Source organism: Passer domesticus, chromosome 8, assembly GCF_036417665.1.
Source record: "Passer domesticus isolate bPasDom1 chromosome 8, bPasDom1.hap1, whole genome shotgun sequence".
NCBI lineage: Eukaryota > Metazoa > Chordata > Aves > Passeriformes > Passeridae > Passer > Passer domesticus.
In genome coordinates this window covers 6,663,066-6,688,913 of record NC_087481.1, presented here as the reverse complement: position 1 = coordinate 6,688,913, position 25,848 = coordinate 6,663,066, and the positions used below count along the sequence as shown (strand labels likewise).

General features: G+C 53.9%; 3 protein-coding genes across 3 annotated transcripts in view; 1 reads left to right on the top strand and 2 right to left on the bottom strand.

Moving 5' to 3' along the window:
* The window catches only part of LOC135305558 (zinc finger protein 883-like), a 176,520-nt gene that overhangs the window by 85,086 nt on the left and 65,586 nt on the right, over positions 1–25,848 (top strand). The window lies entirely within an intron of this gene.
* Positions 8,475–9,461, bottom strand: LOC135305628 (olfactory receptor 14C36-like). Its single transcript, XM_064429365.1, has one exon. The coding sequence runs from the start codon at positions 9,459–9,461 to the stop codon at positions 8,529–8,531; it is 933 nt and encodes a 310-aa protein (XP_064285435.1). The 3' UTR covers positions 8,475–8,528.
* Positions 22,898–25,190, bottom strand: LOC135305971 (serine/threonine-protein kinase pim-1-like). Its single transcript, XM_064429548.1, has 6 exons — positions 25,173–25,190; positions 25,000–25,101; positions 24,816–24,866; positions 24,261–24,627; positions 23,468–23,647; positions 22,898–23,230 (listed from the first exon to the last, which is right to left on the bottom strand). Exons 1-6 carry the CDS (start codon positions 25,188–25,190, stop codon positions 23,124–23,126), a joined length of 825 nt encoding a protein of 274 aa, XP_064285618.1. The 3' UTR covers positions 22,898–23,123.

Here is a 25,848-nt window from a genome sequence, read left to right as displayed (position 1 = left end):
CGTCCAGCGACCAGCGGGTGTGGCTTGGGAGGCCAAGCAATTCCTGGGAGGATCAAAACCTGGCCACAGGCTGCTTACTTGCTTTGGACTGCAAAACCCCTCCTGTACGAGCATGCTCAGCAGGGCAGCACTGGTCTTGGTTTTGAAGATGTGCGAATATGCTCTGAGCCCAGTGCCCATGGTGCTGGTCTCTTCCTGCCGAATTCGCTTGATGAATTTGCAAACCAGCTGTAAGAGAAGGGCAGAAGCCAGGGATGTTCCACAGAATGCTCCAAGTGTGGTGACAGCAGGCCCAGCCCAGGTGGGGATGGCTGCAGATACCTGCGCTGTTCTGCGGAAGCGGCCACAGGCAGGGTCCTGCTCTTGTGTGCGCTCCACGGCTGCATCTGGCAAAGAGCGAGTGCAGCCAGAGCTGAGGGGCTGCAGGAGAGGCCAGAGAACACAGCCCAGCTCTGTGCTCCCCAGGCAGGGACAGCCCCAGGATGCCCCAGGGGATGGAGCATGGCTGCTGTGGGGTGTCTGCCCGGCCCCTCTTCCGTCCTGTCCATGGGCATGTCCCCAGGGGATGGGATGGGATGGGATGGGATGGGATGGGATGGGATGGGATGGGATGGGATGGGATGGGATGGGATGGGATGGGATGAGATGCCAAGCTGGCTGCAGGCACCAGTCCTCTGGCCCAGCTCTGCCACTCACCATCCTGTGGCAGCTCGAGTGGCACCACCTCTTCAGTCTCCTGTGCTGGGGCAGCTCCAGGGCCTTCTTCCTCCTCCTCCACCCAGGCCAGCTTGGGCACTTTTGGGGGTCTCTGCTCCATGTCAGTGACTGGATTTGTGGCTGCTTGCAGGAGAGATGCCTCGGAAAACCTCAGAGTCAGCAAGTCCTGCAGTCGTGCCTGGAAAGCACCTTCAAGAGAGAAGCCTCAGGAAGGCTGCAGGACAGCAAGTCCTGCACTCTGGTCTCTAGGGCTCCTGCCACAAGGACAGGAGACTCCTGTCAAGGATTGTGGTCTGGCCTCGAGGGCACCGGCAGCAGGGATGGGAGATGCCTCCAGGACACCAAGTCCCACGGTCTGCCCTCGAGGGCACCTGCAGAAGAGAAGCCTCGGGAAGGCCAGGGCTCAGCAAGTCCTGTGGTTTGGCCTCGAGGTCAGCTGCAGAAATAACGTCTCGGAAAGCCTCCAGGTCAGACACGAACGAGTGTGCTGTGCAGGGGCTCCTCACAGCACCGCTCTGTCCCGTCCTGTCCCGTTGTGTGCTCCGAGCACTGTGGCGTGGTCTTGCCACCTCCAGCTCCTATGTCACCACGTGTCACAAAGAGCTCTTGGACACCCGTTCCATGCCACGGTGACCATGCTGCACTGTGTCACAAAGGGCCCCTGCGCACACCGCCCCCTGCCCTGGGGCCACCCCCAGCCCACCCAAAGTGGTCCAGGTTGGAAGGAATCCCTGGTCCCAAGTGTCTGAGACAGCCCGACAGAGTCTTTAGGAATGGCTCAAACCATCAGCAAACACTGCCCTGCTCTGCGGGCTCAGGGCAGCAGAAGGAGCCCCCAGGGCTGCCGACACAGCCGATCTGGGAAGGGCACGGGGCCTTCCACAGAAGCTGGCACGGCCTCCCTGGGACACGTCCTGGCTGCTGGCCATCCTAAACCCGCAGGTGTGACCCAGACAAGGAACATGTGGGCCAGGGCACAAATGCTGCTCTGACCCCTGGAGCCAGGGGAGCACTGACATCAGCAGGTGTGGCAGAGTCCCTGCCCAAGCATACCTGCTACCCCCTGAGCCCTGGCAGTGCTGCTGTCCCTCTCCTGCCCCAGAGACCTGTGCCCCCGGGGGGCTTCTGTGCCTGGGGCAGCCAAAGCCCATGTGCACTGGGGGCTGTGCTCCTTCCTGCAGGGGCTGTTGGCAGGAGCACCTGGAGCAACTGCTGGCAACACTTGGTCTCAATCAGAAGCCCTACATTCTGAAATTATTTTCTCATTGAAGTAATTTCCTTCAGCACAAAAACACCTTAGTGGGGTAGGCACAGAAGAATGTGGCATTTAACAAGCCTCACTTCAGGAAAGCTTTACTTCCCGTTGCTCAACTCAAGTAGTTCCAAAAAGTTGCAAACTTCCCAAATTGATTGGGATGACCTGAGAAGGTGAAGAATTGGAATTTTGCTTCCCATCTCAAAGCAGCAAGTCATTTGCATTAACCTCGTCCACTGAGAGTCACTTTACAGAAGATAACACTACACAGAGGCAAAAAAAGGGGCCATTCTTTGGTTTGCAAACATCCTTTTCTGTGAAAGGATGATATTATCCAAATTCTCTTAAGGAATAAAAGCTCTCAAGAAATGAAAGTCCACCCAGTGTTACAAAAGTAGCCCAAACAAATGAGTAGATGGCAAAAGGGCTAATCCTCCCCCTGGTACAGTTATCTCAGTGGCCAGTAAAGTACAGCTCTCCCCTCTTGTTCCCTGCAGGAGAATCAGGACCATGAACAGGAAAAGTCACAGATAGTCTTTCTGCCCTCCGTAACCAAAGCTGTGCCAAGCCACAGATGCTGCCTTCAAACTGACTCAAATTCCAGCCAAGACCTCTCACCTTCCAGATGACGCCTTCTCCAACACCCCCCCAACACCAACTCCCCAAACTCCCCCACAGAAGCTGTTAACACCCCGCCAGGACCCCCAGCTGTCCCCGTCCCTCCGCAGAGCTTTCCCACCCTCCAGCAGACGCCCTGGTTCCCTGCACGTGCTGTGGGATGGCCCTCAGGAGGATCTGCTCCAAGGCCTTCCCCGGTGGCAGCTCAGCTGCCAGGCCTGTGGTTCCTGGATCACCCTTCCCACCGAGCCTTCCTGTGCACGGCTGTTCCATTGGCACCTTTGCTCAGCTCGGACTTCTCCACTTAACCAGGACTGCTGGTCAAGGATCCAGAGCAGCCTGGCAAGCTCTTTCTCCAGCTCCCTCTTTACTCTCAGGGCAGGTAGAACATTCCACAGGAAAGCTACAGGTGCCACAAGGAGCAGGCTGCCTCAGGCACCTTTGGTAATGAAACAAGGCCTTTGTTTGACATAAGTAAGCACAAGGCATTCACATTAGTAAACAAGTAATTAGCACAGACAGACATAAGTACTTAGCACCAATTAGCATAAGAAAAACCTGGCTGGCCTAACTTGACATGAAAGTGACTTGGGAAAAAGCTTTAGACATAGTCTACCAGAAGAACAAAGGGGAAATACAGAATCAGCCCAGTGCAGAGAAGGCATGAGGAAGACTTTGTGCTTTTTAGGGCATCGAGACTGCTTCTGGCCAGTATCTGGACATCAGCTTCAAGTATAGGAATCTGACACAGTGTATTTTGAACCCCCTGCCAATCAAATCATCTCAGCAGCATAAAGATGGATGGTGTGTTTGATGCAATTCCTACATCAACCCACTGAAATTTATACGTGGCAGAGAAATATTTTAGTGGGGGGCAGACTCCTGCCCTCCTGCCAGGGCCAATTTCTTTGAATGAGGGAGACCCCTGCCAGTAAAAGGGCCAATTTCTTTGAATGAGGAAGACCCCTCAGGACTGCTGTTTCCTGAGGGAACACCGTTGGCCTTGACATGTAGGCACCTGCACAAGCTTAAAATCAGCTGCCTCAGCTTCCAAGACCTCTCTTGGCCAGCATCCTGATGTGGATGCAGGACTGCTGCGAGGCACTGCTGGGACCCAGCGGGACAGGACCGGCTGTCTCGTGTCCACATAGCACCCTCTGACACAGCCAGGGTCATCCCAAAACCAGACAAACGCTCATGAGTCAGCAGAGGGGAGCAAGGAGCACTGGGCTCCTCTCAGGGTATCTCAGCTGGGCTTGCTCCACAACACGGCCCCAGTTTAAAGCCTGCTGATGCCCAGCTGCCAGAAATGCCTACCTTGTTCTCTCCAAGATGCACAGGGAGAGCCAATGAGCAGGACACCTGGGGAGGCAAAGCTTCCAAGCCTTTTCTGAGGCCAGGGACACACCAAGACTTGCCATGCTGCCTGACCCACCCAGCCCAGCTCTGTGCTGGCCCTGGGCCACAGCAGCTTCCACCAAGCAAGAGGCAACTGCATCTTGCCAAGAGTTGAAACACAGCAGACAGGGAAGATGTGAAAAGTGTGTGCATAAAGACTTTTAATTCACAGATCTCAGAGAGTTTTGGAGCTTGTGGCTGGACAGAGATTCTCCTGCTCACACCTCTGTCCAAAGTGGGGGAAGACACCCTGCTGCAGGTGCTTGGCTTGGTCTCCACAGGTCCAGGCAGATGCCAAACCCGCTATTCACTGCCCTGCCCCTCTGCCAAGTGCAACAGGCCTCAAGGACTGAAAGGAGCACAGAGAGCCAAAAAGGACACTTTTACCTACCTCACTGGGAGCTCCCTGGGAAGCACTTTCCTTGAGAAGCAAGCCCCTTTCCTCCAAAGGCATTTCCCCAAATGTGTAGCTTTCCTGGGGAACACCTTTAGAAAAGCTGGCAAGGCTGAATGACTTCAGGATCTTTCAGGACAGGCACTCCAGCTCTAGCTCGTATTCCCCAAGTGAGTTTCCAGGTGGAGGTTCAGGCGTGCAGCCCCAGGCCCTCTACAAACACAGGCTGCTCACTGCCTCTTCAGCTGCCTCAACTCCTGCCTGTGGTCACAGCAGCAAAACCAGGCTTTTCCAGCCAGACACCAGAGCCCTGTCCCTGCAGGATGCTCTTGCCAGCACCTTCCAGGACTCTCCACTGTGCACACAGTGCTTTTCATGCCTGCACCCAACAGGCTTTGGAACACAGAGCACAACCTAGCTGGCTCTGCCAGCATCACACCCCAAACACAGGCGGAGGAAGAAGCAGCAGGGGTTATTTGGCGGCCATGCCCCAGAGAAACTGGAAGGGTGCCCTCCCTCTGGTCTCACTTGCTTAGATTTCTGACTGGGTCTGAGGCTGGGGCTGCCATTCCTCAGCTGTGGGGACCAGAACCACACCCAAGATCCCAGCACTGTCTGACAGGGCTCCGGGCACTGGCACGGTTGCACTTCTGAATCTTGGGCACCGTGCTGCTGCTTCATTTGCTCTTAGGCACACCCAAAGCTCTCTGTTAAGCCCAGATGGTCTCTGGTTCTGCCCTCTTCCTGATCCTGTGAAGGGATGGAGCACTGCTGTGCTTTCAGGAAGCTGTTCTTGAAACCATCCAGCATTTCCAAGCTCCTTTGCCCTCTGTGGATGCTTGCCATGGAATCCCTCACAGCTGGGTTCAGAGCGTCCTCAGGCTGGCTCTTCCAAAGTCCAGGGGGTCCAGGGTGCTCAGCAAGATCTGTAACTGCACAGTGTTGTGGAACTGGACCTTCAGCACAGGGACCTTTCCAGCCTGATCTGCCCTCATTCCTCTGTGTCTGTGCACAAAACACGGCGTGGAAGAGAACGGCAGGAGGGGCCTGTGTGTCCCAGGGCTCTGGATTTGTATTGCATCAGTTCCACAGAGATGCAGGCAAAGCAAGGAAGGCAAACTGTTTATTAATGGAAGGTGAAGCAAAGGAGTGAGCTGAGAGGGAAGAAAGGGGATGGGCAGGGTCTGAGGGCTGGAGGGAGGCAGCTGTCAGCAGGGAGGGAGAAGGCAGGAGCTATGGGAGCTTCCCACAGGCTCAGCTGTGCCAGTCATCAGCTGTGCCTGGAGCTCCAGCTGGTCTCCAGGTGGTCTCACCTTCCAAGGGATCTGGAGGTCTTAAAGAGACACAGGCTCTTCTGAGCCAGCAAATGAAAGTAGTTCTGCAGCCCTTCCCTCCAACATCACCTGAACAAATATGCTTATGTGGGAGGGGCTGTTGTTTTCACTCAGAGCTTGAGGGGCTGGAAGAGAGAGGAACAGAGCCACTGTCAGAACCTGGATCTTCAGGAATCCAAGGAGACCTTCCTGCCAGGGCCATCCCACCCAGCTCTTGCCATGCCCACAAGACAAGAGCAGCCAAGGGGATCAGCTGCAAGGTGCTGGCCATGAATCCCCTCACCCATGTCCCTAAAATCTCTGTGTGCTCTGCCCACACCACCCCTTGTCCACAAAAGGAGCAAAGCCCACCGCAGCCGGGGCAGGGATTGCAGCTCCCTGCCCAGGCATTGCAGCTCACCCGGCCAGCCCCCACTGACAGCCCGCTGCCCTCACTCACCCTCACAGAGGGACTGGAGCTCTTCCTTCTGCCCCATCAGGAACACCCCGACATCCCTGGGAACACAGGCTAACCATAGCTAAGGCTGCTGTGGCTGTTATCCAGTTTGCTTTATGGTTAATAAGGTGAGGATTTAATGCATCTTTAACTTCCACTGCAAGGCAGACACATGGATTCAGAGCTATCACATGCTAACTATGTGGTTTTGGGGTTAATTTAAAAATGATACGTACTGTGACAAAATGATACCAGGGCAAATTTTCTCCCAACCTGTCACAGGTTAAGAAGGAAGTGAGTTTTTTGGGAGGTTGTGGTCAAACCAATCAGTGCTTGGATTGGAATATTGGCACCTGGTTTGGCCACTGAAGGTGTGGACCGCCTCTGAGAATACAGGGAGTTAAAAGCAAGAACTCCCAGGAGAGCTCTCTCTTGGTCCCGGTCAGTGGAGGAGCTCAGAGCTCCCCTGCCCAGCTGGGGCTGGCTGGGGGAGGGAAGCCATGCGGCCGGGTGAGGTAGGCTGGAGCCTTGGGCAGAGGAGGGGGGTGAAGGCCTTGCAAGATGGAAGGGTGGAGGAGCCTGAGAAGCATCGGGCCCCCCTCCTACCCCCCTGGAGAGAGATAGAGATAGAGAGAGAGAGCCAGTGCCTGTGCTGCCTTGAAATTTGGTATCATGGACTGGCATCATGGCCAGCAGCTATAGGAGTCCTGGGCGGACAGAGGCGAAGATTTAAACCCCTTGGAAGAATAATGGAAACCTTACAAATACTGATCGTCCTGAATCAGAATGAGGAGAGAGAGAGAGAGATGAAGCATGATGAAATGGGCAAGTGCGAGGAAAGTTGGAAGAGGTGAGAAGAGTCCTGGGTGGGAAGAGATGATGGAGTGGCCTTGAGCTGGACTCTTTCTTGTATGGCCATGGATGGACCCATGTTTTTCCTGTGACCCGGAGACTGTATTTAGGGAGAGGCAGCACCTTGGCGTCAAGAGTGAAGCAGTGGTGAGAACAGAGATGGATGAGGAGGGTGTGAGATTCCCTCTGTCCTCAGAGAGGGTTTGAGATCTCTGTTCACGAGCCCCCTCAGCCCCAGGGGGTGAAATCTGGGGGGGACTGATGTCCCAAAGTTGAGAGACTGCTGCTTTTGGAACTGGGTGGAGCATCCTTGAACATGGAACCCTAAAAGCAGTCCTGGCCCGTGTCCAGTGGTGAGAGCACTGGACATGAGGGGAGAAATCGCGAGGGCCGATGTTCTCTGGGTGGTGCCATGAGTGGCACGGAAACACAGGAGGTTTCAATTGTGTTTCTGGAGGAAGGCTGTGGTGCAAGGGGGGGACTCCTCTCTTCCTGATGGATTTGAGGGTTGATTATTTGAGGGTTGATGATGGACTGAAAGTTGATTATGTGAGAGATTGGTGACAGGGTGAAAATCTATGATGTTATTTCATTCTGTGGAGAAAATGGAGGGGAGGAGGAGGAATGTATTTGGAGGGATTTCATTCTTAGCTTTGTGTGTGTGTTCCTTTTTAGATATTGTAATTAATAAAGTGTTGTGTTTTTCCCTCCATCCCCAAGTAAGAGCCTGCTCTGTCCTGTTTCCGGGTCACATCTCCCAGTAACCATTTTAGAAATACACCTTTCATAGAGGCCCTGGCCCTGTGCCAGAGTGAAACCATAACAGCCACTAAGAGCACTGACCCTCATTGACACAGTGTGTGGCCACAGGGAAGGTGGAGAGAAACAAAATGGAAAATGGCACAAACAATAGGTTTACATTGTGGACAATATTAAAAAGCTAAAATGCAGGGGAAAAAAGAACAAATGCATAACCAAACCCAAAAGAATTATCAAAGATTATTTATATTACAAATTATTTATATTATACAGCTCGTCTCTGCTGCAGCCCCAGCACTGCCACCCCCAGGACTGTGCCCGGCCCCGAGAGCACTCAGGCCCTGCAGCAACACCAGGGCCACCAGGGCAGCGGGGCAGGGCCACGGCAGCAGCACTGGCAACACCAAGTGCTGCTGCTGCTGCTGGGCACAGCTGCTGTGCCAGCACTGGTCTGCCCCAGTTCTGCACACAGACATTGTTGCTGCAGCTCCAGAGGAAGCAACACAATGGCATCTCTGCAGAAAACTCTGCCAGGAGATCCTTTAGTTCCGTTAAAGCCACTGAGACTGCAGCCCCTCATTGATACAGTGTGTGGCCACAGGGAAGGTGGAGAAAAATAAAATGAGAGATGGCACAAATAATGACATTACTTTGTGGGCAATATTAAAAAAGTAAAACAAAGTAAAATAACGTCTAAAATAAAACCAAAAAGAAGTATTAAAAATTACTTTTATTACAATTGATTTGATGAAATTGGCCAGCAGTTTAATGTCCCTGAAAGCATCCAGTCGTCAGTCTCCACACTGCAGCCTTGAGCTCCTGGTTCCTCAGGCTGTAGATGAGGGGATTCAGAGCTGGAGGCACCACCGAGTATAGAACTGACAGGGACAGATCCAGGGATGGGGAGGAGATGGAGGGGGGCTTCAGGTCAGAAAATAGAGCAGTGCTGATAAACAGAGAGACCACGGCCAGGTGAGGGAGGCAGGTGGAAAAGGCTTTGTGCCGTCCCTGCTCAGAGGGGATCCTCAGCACGGCTCTGAAGATCTGCACATAGGAGAAAACAATGAACACAAAACAACCAAGTGCTAAACATATGGAAAACACAAGAAGTCCAAGTTCCCTGAGGTAAGAATTGGAGCAGGAGAGCTTGAGGATCTGTGGGATTTCACAGAAGAACTGGCCCAGGACATTGCCATGGCACAGGGGCAGGGAAAATGTATTGGCCGTGTGCAGCAGAGCATTGAGAAAGGCACTTGCCCAGGCAGCTGCTGCCATATGGGCACAAGCTCTGCTGCCCAGGAGGGTCCCGTAGTGCAGGGGTTTGCAGATGGACACGTAGCGGTCGTGGCAAATGATGGTCAGGAGATAAAACTCTGCTGAGATGAAAAAGACAAAGAAAAATAGCTGTACAGCACATCCTGTGTAGGAGATGGTCGTGGTGTTCCAGAGGGAATTGTGCATGGCTTTGGGGACAGTGGTGCAGATGGAGCCCAGGTGGCTGAGGGCCAGGTTGAGCAGGAAGAAGAACATGGGCGTGTGCAGGTGGTGGCCGCAGGCTACGGCGCTGATGATGAGGCCGTTGCCCAGGAGGGCAGCCAGGGAGATGCCCAGCAAGAGGCAGAAGTGCAGGAGCTGCAGCTGCCGCGTGTCTGCCAATGCCAGCAGGAGGAAGTGCCTGATGGGGCTGCTGTTGGACATTTGTTGTTCCTTGGCAAGGGGATCTGTAAGAAAAGTAATAATGGAATAGTTGAATTAGGGGAGGACTTTAAATATCCCAGTACAGCCTGGGGGCACTTTCCCCCCTCTGCCTGCCCAGGGCTCTGCTGCCTGGAGCTGTCCCTGCCAGCAGCTGCTTCCCTGTGCCCAGGGCTGAGCCCTGCCACTGCTGCCAGAGCCCAGCCCAGCCCTGGAGGCTCAGCTCTGCCCTGCAGACCCCTCCCAGCTCTGGCACTGCCCAGGGGCAGCTCTGGCTCTGCAGGCTCTGATGGCAACATCAGAACAACCCTGAGGAGGCTGGAAAAGTGACACTGATGCTGCCTGGAAGGGGCCCTGTGCTGATTTTTTTCTCTGCCTGGTTAATTACCATCTGAGAAAAAAATGTTTTTATTTTTCTCAATTGAACTGAGAGATTAATATCTATGTGCAATTTCCCATCTAGGCAACCCAGAAAAAGAGATTTAAAAAGCAGGATTTTCCGTTTTATGCAGCCCATCCCCTGTTCTGCTTCCTATGTAACCTCATTTGAAATGTTCTGGAGTTAAACGCCATGCTGAGAACAATTCTAAACATTGCAGCATCCTCACCACACAAGGAGAACACTTCCAAGCCTTACCAGCTGTCTCCTTCCTCCCAGATCTTGTCCCCCAGTGCTGGGAGCAGCTCCCCGGGCCGGCTGAGAGCTGTCCCTGGCAGGCAGCAGAGTCCCTGCCCCAGCACTGCGCCCTGGGCTGCAGGAGCCTGCTCTGCAGGACAGCCCTGGGCACCCCTGGCTGCTCTGCACAAGAGAGAATCAGAGAATGTACTCACAGGGTCTGCAGGCATTGGGATGTTCCAGCTTTAGGAGATGGCTCCAGGAGCTGCAGCTGCATTGTCCTGCAGCCAGAGGTTCCTGTGCCAAGGGCTGGCAGTGATTCTGCCCCAGGCACTTCTCAGCACCTTCCCAGCCCTGACTGATTGAAGCTCTCTGTGCCTCTGGGCTGTGCCCGGGCTGGCTGCAGGCAGTGCCCCAGCCCTGCTGGGCTGGCAGAAGAGCTGCTCATCAAGAGAAATGTGCTTTTGAAGCTCTGCTTGCTTACCAGGAGCTGCCTCTGTGCCAGGAGCCCAGCCCAGCTCAGCAGCACAGACACAGCACAAGGACTTTAATGACCCTCTGGGGCTTTGTGCTCAGGCCCTGAACATCAGTCCCTGAGAGGCAGCTGAAGAAACCTCTCCAGAACTCCAAGGCAGAATCACACTCCAAACTTTCTTGGACTTTTAATGGGTCCCACTGAGGGACACGACTGAGAAAGTGTCCCCAGGTCCCAGGCAGAGCAGAGATCTGGAGGCAGTGATGACAGGTGGGGACAAAGAGAAGCCAAGTCTTGGGGGCCTGGGGCACAGCAGCAGGGTCTTTGCCACCAAGGGCTGGGAGGAGACACCTTGTCCTGAGGCCCTGGGGCCTCCTGGCACAGCCCCAGCCAGGCTGGGCACTGTCAGCCCCTTGTCCTGCCCTCAGCATCCCCCCCTAGCCCACATCCCAGTGGCCTCAAGGATCTGCTGGAAGGAGTCCCTGGGGAGCCTTGCTCAGCAATGGCCCTGGGGGCTCCTGAATGCTCCCAGGGACTGCAGGTTTTTCAAAGGACTTTGGGTTTGGCTTTTGCCTTGGAGTCTCTGAGAGGTTTGTGCAATCATGGCCTCCAATTATCTGCTGTAATTAGTATCTTGGGAGGCTTTGTCAGTAACAACACTCACTGGATCTCATTAATGCTTCAAGGTACTTCAGTTATTTTAAGATACTTGGTGTTTCCCTTTTGATACAGACTTTGTGAGAGGTTTGTGCAATTATGGCCTTAATTATCTGCTTTAATTTGTCTTTTGAGAGCTTTGTACTGACACTCAGTGGGGCTTATTGAGATACTCATATGTTTTTAGGTACTTTATGGATTTAAGGATACTTTTAGGTACTTTTAAGGATTTTCCTTTCCACACTGAGTCTCTGAGATGCTTTTGTGCCATCCTGGTCTGCTATTCTCTCCTCCAAGGAGTCCATGAGGAGCCTGTGTTGGAGAGGGACCTCAGTGGGACCCATTAATGCCTTGAGACACTTTGGGTGTTTCCTCTGACTCTGACTCCTGGAAAGGTTTGTGCAATCTCCACTCAGGCCCAGAGGTTCCAGGGCTCAGCTCTAAATGCACCATAGGGCTCATTAGGATCAAGCAAGTCCTAACCAACCATGGCTCTGCCTTGATTTACCTCCGCTCTAGTGCAATTCATTAGGAGGGTTTCCTTTTTCAGTTATGGAGAAATATTTCAAAGAGCTTCTAGCAAGTATGTATTCCTATTTAAAAGGGTGTCTTTTATTGCTGTTCTTATTACACAAGAGGTGATTGCAGCATTCAGTGACTGATACTGATCCAGCAGGGACTCTCCTAAGGAGCTCTGGCCTGCTCAGAGAAGCTGTGCCTTGAGCTCTGACGCAGCGTGGACAACCTTGCTCCACATTCCCCAAGCCCATTTTGTCTCTCCTCACTCACCTGGGACCTGCTTTGCTCAGAGAACTGGCTGTACACAGCCAAAGAGGGGTCATTTTCTATTGTATTTTGAAGCAATCTAAAACTCCTGAGTTTCCCCATTGAAAACAGACATCCTCCTCAAGTGTGTGCCAAGCCCAAGCTGCCACCAAGGAGGTTCCCCTTCCCTAAGGCAGAACCCTGCAAGGAATGTTTTAGACACACAGGAAGTTCTGCAATAAACACAAATCCAGAGTTTGCTCAGGGCAGAATTAGACCAATTCCTGAAGGACAGACCAGCTTTGAACTCCTTGCAGCTGAAAGCTCTGAGTTGGGAAGTGTGGGAGAGCCCCAGGAGTGAGGGAAGGGAAATGCAGAGCACCCAGCCAGTGCTTCTGTGCAGACAGGCTGTGGGGAAGGGCACTGCAGAGCTGCCCTGGGCCAGCTGGGAGGGTGGATCATCATCCCAGTCTGCACTGGGCCATTACAAGACACTGTTGGATGGACACTGCACCGACCCAGCGCGCCAGCCCATTGCTCAGGGCTGCTGTCACTGCCCAGAGCCAGAGGGGATCCCTTGCTGGGGGCTTGTGCCATGGCCACCTGCCCTGTGCCGCGCTGGCCGCTCAGGCACCAGGAACCAGCAGCAAAGGGCACTGCCAGGGCCAAAGGCCAGCTCAGCCAGACAGAAAGGGGCAGTGCTGGCACTGTTTCCATGGCAGCCCTCACTGGGGGTGACACCTGGGTCACCTGTCCTGGCAGCTGCCATGGAAAGCCCTGGCAGGGACTGAGGGCACAGACACTGGCACTGAGACACGGCTGGGCCGGGTGCTGAGCACAGGGCTGAGCACTCAGAGATGGTTTTGTTCTTGCTGAGCTGCAACAGAGCCAAGGCCTGTCCTGCCCCTCCTCCAGCCACCCTGGGCAGGGGCTGGGGCTGTGGGGAGCTTGGCAGGGGACACAGCCAGGACAGGTGACCCCAGCTGACCCCGGGGATACCCCAGACCACAGGACATCATGTTCAGTGTATGAAGTGCGGGGAACAAGGAACACGGGGGGAATGTTGGAGTGAGGGTTTTTGCCTTCCCAGGTAACTCTTAGGCAAGAGGGGGCCCTGTTTCACCAGTGGGCAGGGTCAGTACCAAAGACAGACACCAACTTAAGGAATCCTGTAATTTATATAATACACAGCTGCAAAGAATTACAAAAGGATAAGCTCAGCAAAGCACATAATCATTAGCAAAGAATTACAAAAGAAGCTCAGCAATCCATCCAGTCATTACTACCAAAGATTGCCTGCAGTGATTAAAGAAAGATCCATCACCAGTTACCCTCAGACTTTACCATCACCCAGATCCACACATCAGCTGGGGCAGACAAGAACTGCAGAGCCACTCCCAGACACTGGGAATTCCCGCAGGTGCCTCCACCTTTGCAGGCAAGGAGCCTCTAAGCCTTCTGTGAAAGGACACAGCTTTTACACTGTCAAACAAACAAGCTGACAGCACTGCTAGGGTGGGAACATCTGGTTTCATTCTCCTGTTTGGTTTCTCCCAAAGCCTGGCCAGGGCCCAAGGAGGAATCAAGGGATTTGACTTTGATCCTTCACTCCCAAACAAGGACAGATGAGGTCTTGTCTGGTTTCTGAATACAGAAAGAGAAATCCATGTTTTATCAAGGAACACATCCACTGATCATGTTGTTAATAACGCTTTGTTAGTGAGTGGATACAAATATAACATTTGGTTAGAAGGTTCATCTAGAGATGAACTTTGCCTCCGGGCCTGTTCAGGCCTTGATCCCAGCCTGTTCAGGCCTTGCTACTTGGATGGGCCCTGAGAGCTACAATGAAGTACAACATTCATAACCATTCTTTCAATAACACTGTTTAGATTTAGATATTAGGCATAAAAGCATCTCCCCTTGTGCTTCAAATAAGTGCTGTTACATTTCATTACTCAGAGCTATTCACATTCCTTTTCAAACATGCCTAAAGAGTTGCTACTATTCTCTCTTATTTATCAAATGCCTTTCTTTTGTTGAGACTGTCTCTTTTAAGACAAGTCTCAATACTCCACTTCCCAGCACAAAGTGTCACAACAACTCGCACATGGAATGTTAGAGTGCACACCAAGTGCACATGCTGCAGTGATGACAGACACTACCACAAATGCATTTCACAGCAGCCTCCAGTTTGCAGCCATGAAGCCAATCCCACCAAGAAGAATTTTCTTCTTTCTGCCACTCTTCTCCTGCTCTTTCTGTCAAGGTGATTGCTGACTGTTGGCCTTCAAACCCATCACTGACATCAGTGCAACATTCCTGTGCCATGACAGCCAGGGCTCCTCCTTGGCCAGCAAGCAGATAATCCAAGGCCGTGCGGTTCTGTGGAGTGCCCATTTGTGTTTGTTGGAGCCCATAGGATGTGCTATTGGACATTTAACAGCATTATCTGCTACTTCTAATAATCCATCCAGTCAACTCCACAGGACGGGGCAGCACACATGGGGCACAGGATGAACCAGAACCTTTGGCTTTCTGAAACCCAAGGCACTCCTTGGGAGGAAAATGTTCTCTGGGCTCCAGGTCTTCCTTGTGATTGTTGCTGAAGGACCCTAAATGGTGGCCCTGCAGCCAGGAGTGGTGTAACACTGACACCGACCAGCTCCAGCAGCCCAAGTTCTACTGACATGGGGAGTGATGGTAAAGCACAGAAATCCTCTCACACTGTGGCCTCTGTAACTAGAACAGGCTTCGGTTCTCCTGAAGGGAAATCTTAGTGAGTCCTGTCAAACGGATCATTGTATTCCTGTGTTTTCTTGAACTGTCCCTTCATTGACAGTTACGAGTCAGAGCCCATGGACTGAGTTCTGGCCAGCCCACAGGGTGGGCCCTCCAAGGGAACCCCATTCCTCCCAACTTCAGCTGAGAACAAACCCAGCAATTAGTGACATGGAGTACTTTGGCTACCCTGATCTTGAAATTGCAAGAACTAATCATTAAATTTTGATGACTAATCCCTTGGTGAAACACTAGAGGTGTTTGTGGCAAACAAAGATTCTGGCTGACTATCAAGGTACAACTTACAGACATCAACAGTACTTTAGTGACACTGTTCTTCGTTCTTTTTGCTCAATCTCATTCAAGTTAGGAATAAAAACTGTGTTGTCCATGGAGGTGGTGCCTTTTTAATTCCAGAAGAATGCCTCCAAGGTCCTTTGCTGTTCAGCTGTACCATGTTGTCTGTGGCTAACAAGGCTTGGTGGGGCCCTTTCCCCTTGGGCTGGAAGGGGGCCGGGTCCCAGTCCCTGAGGGCACCCAGAATCCTGGATGGAATTTCTGTGCAAGTCCCTCAGTGTCACAGCAGCCTTCACAGGGAACTCCGTGGATTAGAGCATTTTCCAAAGGGGCCATTGGGGAAAACAGGGAGATTTGGTCTGGCAGGATGTGTAAAACAGTATCCTGTAATACCTACTTGTTCTCACACAGAATACTTGGCTGCAGGGACATATTCCCATTGTTCCTGCCCAGGTTTCAGGATTCAATATTATCTTTCCCAGGAGCTGTTCCTTCAGCTGCCTCGGGAGGGCCTTTTGGCCTCCGGGCCCACACAGGCTCCATTATTAGGACTGCTGGATCCAAACCCTTTATCTCCACAAATGGTAATGACTGGAGGTGGATCTCCATTTTTCACAATCGTGCTTAAAATTGCAACATTAATAATTGTGCTACCCTGTCATGGGGTTGACTAATCCAATCTTACTGACAATTGTTTAACAGAATTACTGTAATTTCTCCTTTATATTCAGCATGAATTCCTCCTTTCCTCCTGCCATGACATGAACACTTTGCAAGGCCAAGCTCCAAGCAAGTAGTTACCAAACCAAAGTGTCCTGGAGGAATCTGAATTCCTGTCTCAGTATTGATAGCTTTCATTTGCTTTGGATTTATCCTCATTAATTCCAATGCATGAAGGTCCAGCCCTGCAGCCTCTGGGCTGGCCCTGCCAGGGGCCATCACACCCACAACAATTTCCCAGGCAGTCCAAGCCTCACTGCCCATGGTTGTAGGTGCAAATTGGGTGCAGCCGTGCACAGCCAGGGGTTTCTATTTCTTCAGTGGGCCATTGTTAAGGGTATGGAGCACATCTGGGAGATGGGTTCTCCACGGGGACAGGTTCCCATCTCCTCATTTTTTCAAATGCTCTTTTAACAACCCCTTCACCCATTCAGCAAATCCTGCAGCTTGAGGATAGTCTGGTTCATGAAAAACCCTGCAGTCTTAATCACAGTGTTTTTCACAGTAACAGACACAGCACTCTGCATCACAGTATCAGCAAACCCTGTAAAAATAGACAATTTTATCCCCTCCTCCTTTTTTCATTGTATACAATCTCACAAAGTTTACCTCTGACATTAGGGTCCTGGCCAGTTCTTTTCTGTAGAGTGTTTAATGTTACATCCCTGGGCAGCCAAAGCTACCAAATTAGTATTGTCAGCACTATTTCACATTATTACTATTTTATACATAGATATAGATATTGATATATAAATATAGATATAGCTAGACAAGTATAGACATACATATAAAATATATATATAAAAATATATATATTAAGGTCTTATTATACTATAAATATGTACATAGTTATTTATTATATTAATATTTCACTTGCACAAATGCATCGGAGCTCAAAATTAAAACCTTCTTCTCTTGCTCCATGTGGGAGCATTCCAACAAGAATTGTTCCTTCTTGAGGTGCTGTTTCCAATGTACTGTTAACAAATTCATCTTTGTCTGCCCAAACCCACAAGTTCTTTCCCTTTTCTGTATGCAATTTTTGGATGCATTTTAAGACATCCAGGAGTTCAGATTCTTTTAACCAACTGCCCCACTGCTCACACAGTGCTGCGACCTCAGCCCACTCCAGAGCCAGCCAACTCCAGGGAAGGGCTTCCCATCTGGGAATTTCTGATGGCACTGATCCCTCACATTTACATTTAGCAAGTGACATTTTGTTGTGATCTGGCCAGACTCTACCAGTTTTGTTTTACCAGTGGGCAGGGTCAGCACCAAGACACAGTCTCCAACTGAAGGAATCGGTGTCATTTACTGCAGCTGAAAGCAGCAAAGGATCACAAAAGGAGCAGCTCAGCAATGCACCCAACCATCACCACCAAAGATTGCCTACAGTGATTAAGAAAGATCTAGCATCATTTACCCTCAGGCTTTACCATCCCCAGATCCACAGAGCAGCTGGGGGAAGCTGTCCCAGCCAAGGGATGCAGAGCCACTCCTGGACACTGGGAATTCCTGCAGCTGCCTCCAGCCACAGGTGAGGCTCCAACCTCGCTGTGAGAGGGCCCAGCTCTGACAGTGCTGAATGAACAAACTGACAGCACTTCTAGTGCAGGAGCATCTGGTTTCATCCTTCTCTTGGGTCCTTCCCAAAGCCTGGCCAGGGCTCAAGGAGGAACCAAGGGAGGTGACTTTGATCCTTCAGCCCCAAACAAGGCCAGATGTCAGATTTCATGGCCTTGTCTGCCTTGCAAATACAGAAAGATCAATACATGTGTCACTAAGGAGTGGCTACATCTATCACAGTGCTAATGACCATGCATATTTCATCAGTGAGCAGATACAAAGATAACCTTTGGTTGGAAGGTTCATCCAGAGGCCACCTTTGGCTCAGGGCCTGCTGTTCAGGCCTCACTCAGGGCTGTTGTCCAGGCCGTGGCACCTCAGGGACGTGGTTTAGTGCTGGGTTTGGCACTGCTGTGTGACCAGCTCGACTGGGTGAGCTCAGAGGTCTTTTCCAACAGAAAGGATTCTGTGATTCCATGATTCTATCTGCTGAATTCAGTTAGGTCCATGTTAGCAGCACTCATTTGCTCAGAAAGTCCCCTCTTGCTCAACTCTTGTGGCGTGAGGCTTCAGCTCCTTCAGCTGCTGGTGCTAAGCTGCTCATGCTGAACGAGACAACTCGGAGAGAAGAACACATTTCATCCAATTCCTTCTGGGACACAGAGAGGGGAGGGTATGGAAACAGGAGCATTGTTTGGTATGGCCTCCTCTCTGTCCTTCATGCCTTTCAGCACTTTGAACCAGCCAAGAGCTTTCTTCAAGAGTGCAGTGAAGCTGCTGTTCCTGTCCCAGGTCTGGCTCTCTCCAGTCTCTGACCTTGCCTGGTTTTGTCCCTCTTGCTGTGCCCTCCGTTCCCCCAGAGCTCAGTGGCTGCTGCCCAGGACTGTGGGACTGGCACAGATCCAGTGGTCGAGACCCTCCTTGCTGTGGCCTTGGAGCTGCCTTGTCACAGCAGCCTTTTCCATCTGGAAGCTCCTCATGGACAGGGAGTCCCCAGCTCTGTTCCTTGCACAACCTCTAGGAGCCCAGGGCTGCCATCTCAAGTCCCTGCTGGCACTGGGGGCTCCCAGGTGCCTCAGGCTGCTGTGACACCGCTGCACATGGGAGGGAAGAGTGGCAGGGGCTGTGCTGAAAGTCAGCTCCATCTGCTGCTGCTGCTGCTGCTGTGGGGTCATTTGTCCAGGCCTGCCCCAGAGTCAGGGATCAGATCCAGGCCCTGCTGCTGCTCCCTCAGGATCAGCCCCAGTTTGGGTGTTGCTGTCAGGGCCAGCAGGAGCGGTGGCTGGAGCAGCAGGTGCTGACAGTGCCCCAAGCCCTGGGGCTGGAGGGGTCCCTGGGCTGGGCTGGGAGGGAGCTGCCCCTTGTTCTCCCTCTGCCCCAAGCAAAACTGGGCCAGGCACAGGTGGGGCAGCACAGCCACCAGGGAGCCTGCGAGTCTCTTCCAGCCCTGGCTGCTCAGAGTTTGGGCCTTGGAGCCTCAGGTGGCCAAAGGCAGCTGCTCCTGGTCCGTCTGGGTGTGCCCCCATGTTCAGCAGTGCTGCTCCATCAGTCTGTGCCCAGCAATGGGGAAAAGCCTCAGCCCTGCAGGGCCAGGAGCTGCCGGGCTCTGCCTGAGCAGCTCAGCCAGCAGGAAGGGAGCTGCTCCACATGGGAACCAGGAGCAAAGGGCTGCAGCACCTCGTGCTGGGGCAGAGCCCGAATTCTGAGAGGGAATAACGGAGTTATTCATGTGCATTGGTGTGTCAGCACTGCAGGTGCTGTGCCTGCAAACACAGAGTTCGAGATCTGCAAAAGAATTCTGCAGCTCTTGACTGGATCAGGATATCAGCAGTGCTGAACTCCAGCACAGTCCAAATGAAACACTTCAGACCTCTGCTCCTATCTGCTAGATTTTTTTCTTCAGGGTATCCAGAGAAAAGTAAACAGAGGAGGAGCCGACATTTTCATTGTTTGTCAGAAATGTTTCTCATTTTGCTGTACATTCCTTTTGTAGGATGAGTTCTCTGTTAAAAACACTGGACAAAAAAGAAAATAAAAAAACATGAAAGATTAAAACAAAAAACAAATGTGTAGTGAAAATCTTCTCTAACTTTGGATTAAGAGGTAACTGATCTTTTTAAAAAGACAACACAGTTACTCTGTAAATGTTCTAATGGCATGGATCCATATTACTGACCTCAGCATCACTTTTTTAAAAGATTCTTGGTTTTGTTTGCAATATTATGTTATTTTAAATTGTGATTGAATCAATAGGAAATTGAAAGATTTATTATGCATTTATGCATTACTGTGTCTTGAGTGTAAAAATATTGCAGTTTGAAATTTGGATTTCAAGTGTTGCAAATGAAAGTTATAAATCCCAATGGATTGTGTGACAGCAGCTTTTCCTAGAGGATGTGCAGCACTCCAAGGACTTCATCAGTGGGGTTGAGGGTACTTGGATCTTTGTCCTGTGCCACTCTGAGATGTCATGGAATGGAACTTCACCTGCCACCAGCCCAGGTCACCCTCTGCCACCAAAGCTCCTTGGACCTTGTGCCCCCAGGCAGGCACAAAGTGTTTGTGCTGCTCCCCCTTTTGCACAAACCCACAGAGAGCTGGGATTTTTCCAAGTCTCATGTCTGCATTGGGCCATATTCCTAAAGAACCAGCAGCCCATCCCAATGAATATGGAAAGTTATATGGATGGTTGTGAGCTCTACTTCTGGCGTAAAAATCCTGAAACTGCTTCTGAATGCTGCTCCTTCAGCTCTTGGACATCTCACACAGAGCTGGGGAAAAAATCCCCTGGTCTCTGGCTAAAGGGTGGGTTATGCCAAAGTTAGACCTCTGTGCGAAGTCTCTATCCATCCCTATCCTATTAATATACCAATATGTGGGGGTGTGCATGGATGTGTCTTGTACACAAAGGAAGGAGTGTGCAAGCAACGTGACTGACACTTTCACTGTCCGTGTTCATCCCATACCCATGGGTACAGAGATATTATGGAAACCCTGGCACACACAGAGCATTCTCTCCATGGATACAGAGACATCCAAGAGCCCCTGGCACACACACAGACCTTTCTGTCCCTGGATACAGAGACATCCAAGAGCCCCTGGCACACACAGAGCCTTCTGTCCCTGGATACAGAGACATCCAAGAGCCCCTGGCACACACAGACCCTTCTGTCCATGGATACAGAGACATCCAAGAGCCCCTGGCACACACAGACCCTTCTGTCTCTGGAGGATGGAGCGTGGCAGGTGGGGGTGGTAGGTGGGCAGTGAGTCCCGGACAGCAGGCCAGACCCGGCTCCAGCCCTGCCAGGCCCTGCCAAGGCTCAGTGCCAGCTCCTCTGGAATGGGACAGCCTTTCAGCCTTGTCTCTGCCCAGAGGGGCAGTGCTGGCCTGGCAGCACAGGTTGTTTTCCCCTCAGGCTGCAGGAGATGAGAACACAACACTTGCCAGCACTGAGTGCGAGGCACAGCTGCGGGTGCTCCCCATGAACCTCAGCTCTGGGAGCACTGTCTGCCCCAAGCTCCAGGGGCTGCAGTGGGAGCCCGGCTGGGCTCTGCCCTGGGGTCATCCTGCAGGGACAGCTGGAAACAGGGAGCATTCAGCTGCCACAAACAGCCAAGCCAGGGCTGCAGGGCAGCTGCTCCAGCCCGGACTGCACTGCTGTGTGCTGTGCTCTGGGGCTGGGGCTCCCCACACAGGGGACTGGACTGGTGTGCCAGAGGAGACAGAGAAGCTTCAGCTTCAGCCTCACTGAGGTGGGTGCATCAGCTGGGAAGAGTGGGGAGGCTCAAGGGGATTCACAAAGCTCATCCTGCTGCAAGGATGAAGGGAGTGGGAACTCAGCAGTGAGGAGAGCTGAGGGCTGGAGAGTGGCTCTGAATGACACTAAAATGCCACTGGACCTCTGAAACATTGCTGCTCCTCAGTCAGTGACAGCATGAGTCCCTAAACCTGGGGCTCAGCCCTCCTTGTGGTCAGGGGCAACAAGGAAGGCCAGCAAGTGATGGAGACAGCAATGGGCTGGGAATTCACTGGGGGAAAAAAGGGAGCAGTTGAGAAGTAAAAGGCAGGTGGGGGAGTGAACTGTTCAGAGAAGGGCTGAGCTACATCTTGAGCAAGCTGAAAAATGTCATTTGGAGTCATCCCAGATTGATTTGATTTCGGAAGGTATTGAACAAGTTTAATTATTGGGAGGTGTCACTCTGCAAACTTGAGCTGTGTTGCCAAAATGCTCAAGCAAGTCTGTGCTGCAGGTGACACCATTTCTTCTTTGGCTGATTCCGGCCCCGTGCTGAGCTCCAGCAGAGCCCTGGCAGAGCCCAGAGCAGCCTCAGCATCCGCAGAGCCCGGCTGCAAGGAGAGAAAGCAGAAACTGCCCGTCAGCTGATGGCTCCTGTCCCCTTGTCCCAGCTGCCCGCGGTGCCCAGGCCATGCTGGCTGTGCCCAGAGCAGTGCCTAGAGCTGCCCATCAGTGCTGCCTTTGGGAGCAGGGCAGGAGGGCAGGACATGTGCCCAGCCTGCAGCCAGCCATGGCACATCCACCTGCTCAGCAGCTGCCCAGAGCAGGATGCTCCTGTGCTCGCTGCCATCTCCCAAAAGCTCTGATCCCACCCTGCCAAGCAGACGGGGACCCACCTCATGCCATCCATGGCTGGAAGAAAAGCTGGTCCCAAACGATGTCCTCAGCCTGCTCCAAGGGTACGGCCCATCCACGCCAGAGCTGCTCCCAAGCACTTCCTGATCCAGACTGGATCCCAGCTGGAACGATTCCTCTAGAAAAACAAACAATAAATTATTGAAAATAGATTACAGAGAAAAAGGGGAAACAAGACAAAAGGTAAAAAAATCGTACCTCTGTGAGGGGATTGAGGAAGGCCCAAGCCCTGCATGCCAGGGAAAAACCCACCCACATGTCAGGGAAGCCCAGGCTTTCTCCCTTCCCCCTGCACGGCCCCCCACAATAAGGATGATGCCAAAGCAAACAAGGGCAGTGGAGCAGCCCAAGCCCTTCCTTGCCTGCACAGCAAAGCACCTCCAGCACAGGTTCTGGAGTCCCACCTCTGCTCCCACCATGGGGGTTTGTTTGTGTCGGGCTGGCTGCCCCAGCCCCAGCCCGGGGCACAGTGGGTGCTGGGGGCTGTTGGCAGGGCCAGGAGCCCACTCCCATTTCGTACCCACCCCAGCCCATGCCCCCAGCCCTGCCAAAAGCAGCTGGGCAGCCAACTGAAGGATCAGTTGTATCCACCCCAGCAATGAGTGGGGTGGGAACTTTTATTTTGAGGCCAGGGTGTGCAATGCCCAAATCTGGGAGCATCCCCCTTGCATGTGGACTCATCTGTAAATTTGCTGTGCAGCCAGGCTTTGAAGAAGGTGCCAGAATTGAAGTCCATCAACTTAAGCTTACCAGTGGCCAGGTACAGGAAGAGGCTGTCATCCTTGATGTGATCCTCGCTGTCTCCTGCAGCAGCAGCCCCACCTGATACAGATTTTCCAGGGGCTCCTTCTCCTTCCCTGGGCTCAGACCAGGCTGTCAGGGTTCTGCCCAGGGCCCCAGCTGTCAGGGAACCAGGACAAGCAAAACCAGCTTGGATGGTGGTCACCAGTGCTGGGCAGAGCAGCTCACCTCCAGCACAAGGGCTGTGTGCTCCCATCTGATGAGCCCTGGCCAGTGACACAGGCAGGACAAAAAAGTCTGGGGTTCCTTTGCTTCTGTTGGCCCAGGCAGGTGTGGAGCTGTAACTTACCGGGGCTCTGCAGCACAGTGTGCCTGTGGCTCTCTCCCTTCTTCTAGGGCAGATGGATATCCTGCATCCAAGGATGACAGAACACCTCTTCTAATGAGGGCCTTTCCACGTGCAGCATGGATAAACACTGCCTGATCAGATCTTGGCACTCTGGGCAGAGAAACCAGAAACCGCTGGTCAGCTGGAGAAGGCTCCTGTTGGCTTTGCCCAACCATTCCCTGCCCACTCCATGCTGGATGTGCTCAGAGCTGGGCCTAAACTTTCTTGGTTTTGGGGGAGAGCAGGACATGTGCCACCTCCTCAGCAGCTGCCAGAGCGGGATGCTCCCGAGCCCGCTGCTGTCTCCCAGCACTGGCATTCCCCCCGTGCCCAGAGATGAGGATCCACCTGGAGAGAGCCGTTGTGGCAGCGAGAGCTGATGGTCCCAGCTGATGTTCTGGTCCCTCCTGAAAGGGTGCTCCCCGCAGACCATCTGGTGCAGCACGATACCCAGGGACCAGATGGTAGCTGGCTTGCCATAGTACCAGCCAAAATGGGTCCATTCCGGGGGGCTGTATGATGGTGTTCCTATGGAATACAGATGGAGTTCATCAGGGGGATGCTGCTGCTCCCAAAAGGTGGCCCCAGCATCCCTGGGCGTGCAGGGGCTGTCCCAGTGGCACACAGGGTAACCCACTGCCCCTCTTTCCAACACATGGGGTTGGAAAAGAAGCCATCGGTGTTGGAAGAGGGCAGCAGAAGCCCTGGCAAGGCCCAACCATGACAGAAACACACTTAGTGCTGAGGGAAAACCATGCCTTCATCCTCCCTGTCTGTATTGCCCCAAAAAACAAACCCAGAACAAACCAGGTGAGTGGAGCAGCCCAAGCCCTTCTCACCTGCACACCAAACTGGCTGGGGCACAGGTTCCAGGCCCCTCCATCTCTGCTACCCTCACCCACAGGTGTTTTTGTTGGACTGGCTGCCCCAGCCCCAATCCTGGGCAGAGTGGTGGGCAAAGGCTGCCAGCAGGACTGGAAGCTGGCTCCCCACCCAGCCCTGCTCAAACCCAACTCAGCTGAAATCTCAGGGCCATGAAAGGCAGCAAAAGGGAGAATCCCCGCTGCCACACCCAGCTTGGGCCCTGAGATGCTGGGCCATGAGATACCAGAACCGGGAGCACACCCCTGTGTAGGCTCACCTGCAAAGTGAGTGTAGGCTGCCTCTTGTAGGTAGGTGCCACAGCCGAAATCAATCAATTTGGCCTGCCCGGTGGCCAGGTCAACCAGGATGTTTTCTGGCTTGATATCCCTGTGGAGGACCCCGCAGCTGGTGCAGTGCCACACGGCCTCCAGCACCTGGTGGAACAGCTGCCGCGCCACCCCCTCGGACAGGAAGCCCCGTGCCCGAATGAAATGGTGCAGGTCCTGACAGTGCTCCGGGCGCTCCAGCACCATCAAGATGTCGTTGGGGAGCTCAACCCACTCCAGCAGCTGGACCACGCCGGAGAAGCCACTGGACACCTTGTCCAGCAGCACGATCTCCAGGGGCGCGCTGGTGCCGTCGGGCTGCGGAAGGAGCACGATGCTGTCAGTGGGGCTGATGCCGTGCCGGGGGTCAGGAAGCCCTCAGCCACCCCGGGATGCTCTGCACCCTGCTCTGGCCCCATGCCCGCTCTCCCTCGAGGCGTCCTGGCGGCTCCGACCCTGCCGGACCTCGGCTCATCCCTGCCCAGCACAGCACCTCGCTCACTCACCAGCTCACCCCAGTGATGGACGCGGTTCTGTGGCACCCTTTTGATGGCTACCTGCAATCCAAGTGCAGAACAGGGGTCAGCTCGCTGTCCACCCTGCCCAGTGCCATCCTCTGCCCGCCTCCTCCGCCCTGCTCCTCCTCCTCCACCCCCTCCTCCTCCGCCCGCCGCCGGCCCCGCCGCTCACCGGGGTGCCGTCCGAGAGACGCGTTGCTGCGAAGACGCTGCCGAATCCGCCCCGGCCCAGCAGCGAGCCCAGCCGGTACCGCTCCTGCAGGGACTCCTGCGCCTTCCCTGCGGGCGGGACGCGGCTGTCAGCGCTCGGCCCGGGGCCAGCAACGGCCCCCGAGCGCCCCTCACCCGCCCCGGCCCGGCCATCCCCCGGCGTTCGCTCCCTGCAACGGGACAGCGGCGGCTCGGGGCCGGGGGCCGCGCTGCCGAGCGGCGGAGCAGGGGCCGGGCAAGCCGCAGCGGAGGCGGCGGGAGCGGCTGCGCCGCCTGTGTCCTCCGCGGGCCCCGGGAGGAGCCGGGGCCGGGGCCGGGGCCGGGGCCGGGGCCGGGGCCGGGGCCGGGGCCGGGGCCGGGGCCGGGGTCGGGCCAGGCGGAGCCAAAATCTGGCAATACCACCCCAGCCCCAGGCACTGATCCCCGCCCAGCAGCGCCACCGCCAGCACGGCCAGAGCCGGGCTGAGGCCAGGAGGCGGCGGGACGGCCGGGGGCGGGCACGGGGCAGCCCCGCCCGGGGCCGGGGGCGGGCCGGGGGCATGGCCCGGCCGGGCACGGGGAGAGGGAGGCGGGGAGAGGAGGGGAGAACGGGAGAGGTACGGGACAGCGGGAGAGGGAGAGGGAGAGGGAGAGGGAGAGGGAGAGGGAGAGGGAGAGGGAGAGGGAGAGGGAGAGGGAGAGGGAGAGGGAGAGGAGAAGGGAATCTGAAGTTTCTTCTCTCGCTGTCGCTGCTGCTGCTGCTGCTGCTGCTGCTGCTGCTGCCGCTGCTGCTGCTGCTGCTGCCGCCGCTGCTGCAACTGAAGCTCCGGGG

Bases quoted from the DNA above. Each gene is read 5' to 3' on its own strand.
- LOC135305628 (XM_064429365.1), bottom strand. From the start codon at position 9,461: ATGTCCAACAGCAGCCCCATCAGGCACTTCCTCCTGCTGGCATTGGCA.
- LOC135305971 (XM_064429548.1), bottom strand. The intron at 24,628-24,815 runs GTGAGTGAGCGA...CTCCTTCCGCAG, and splicing joins TCCATCACTGGGGTGAGCTG to CCCGACGGCACCAGCGCGCC. The intron at 23,231-23,467 runs GTGGATCCTCAT...TTCTCTGCCCAG, and splicing joins GCCACAACGGCTCTCTCCAG to AGTGCCAAGATCTGATCAGG.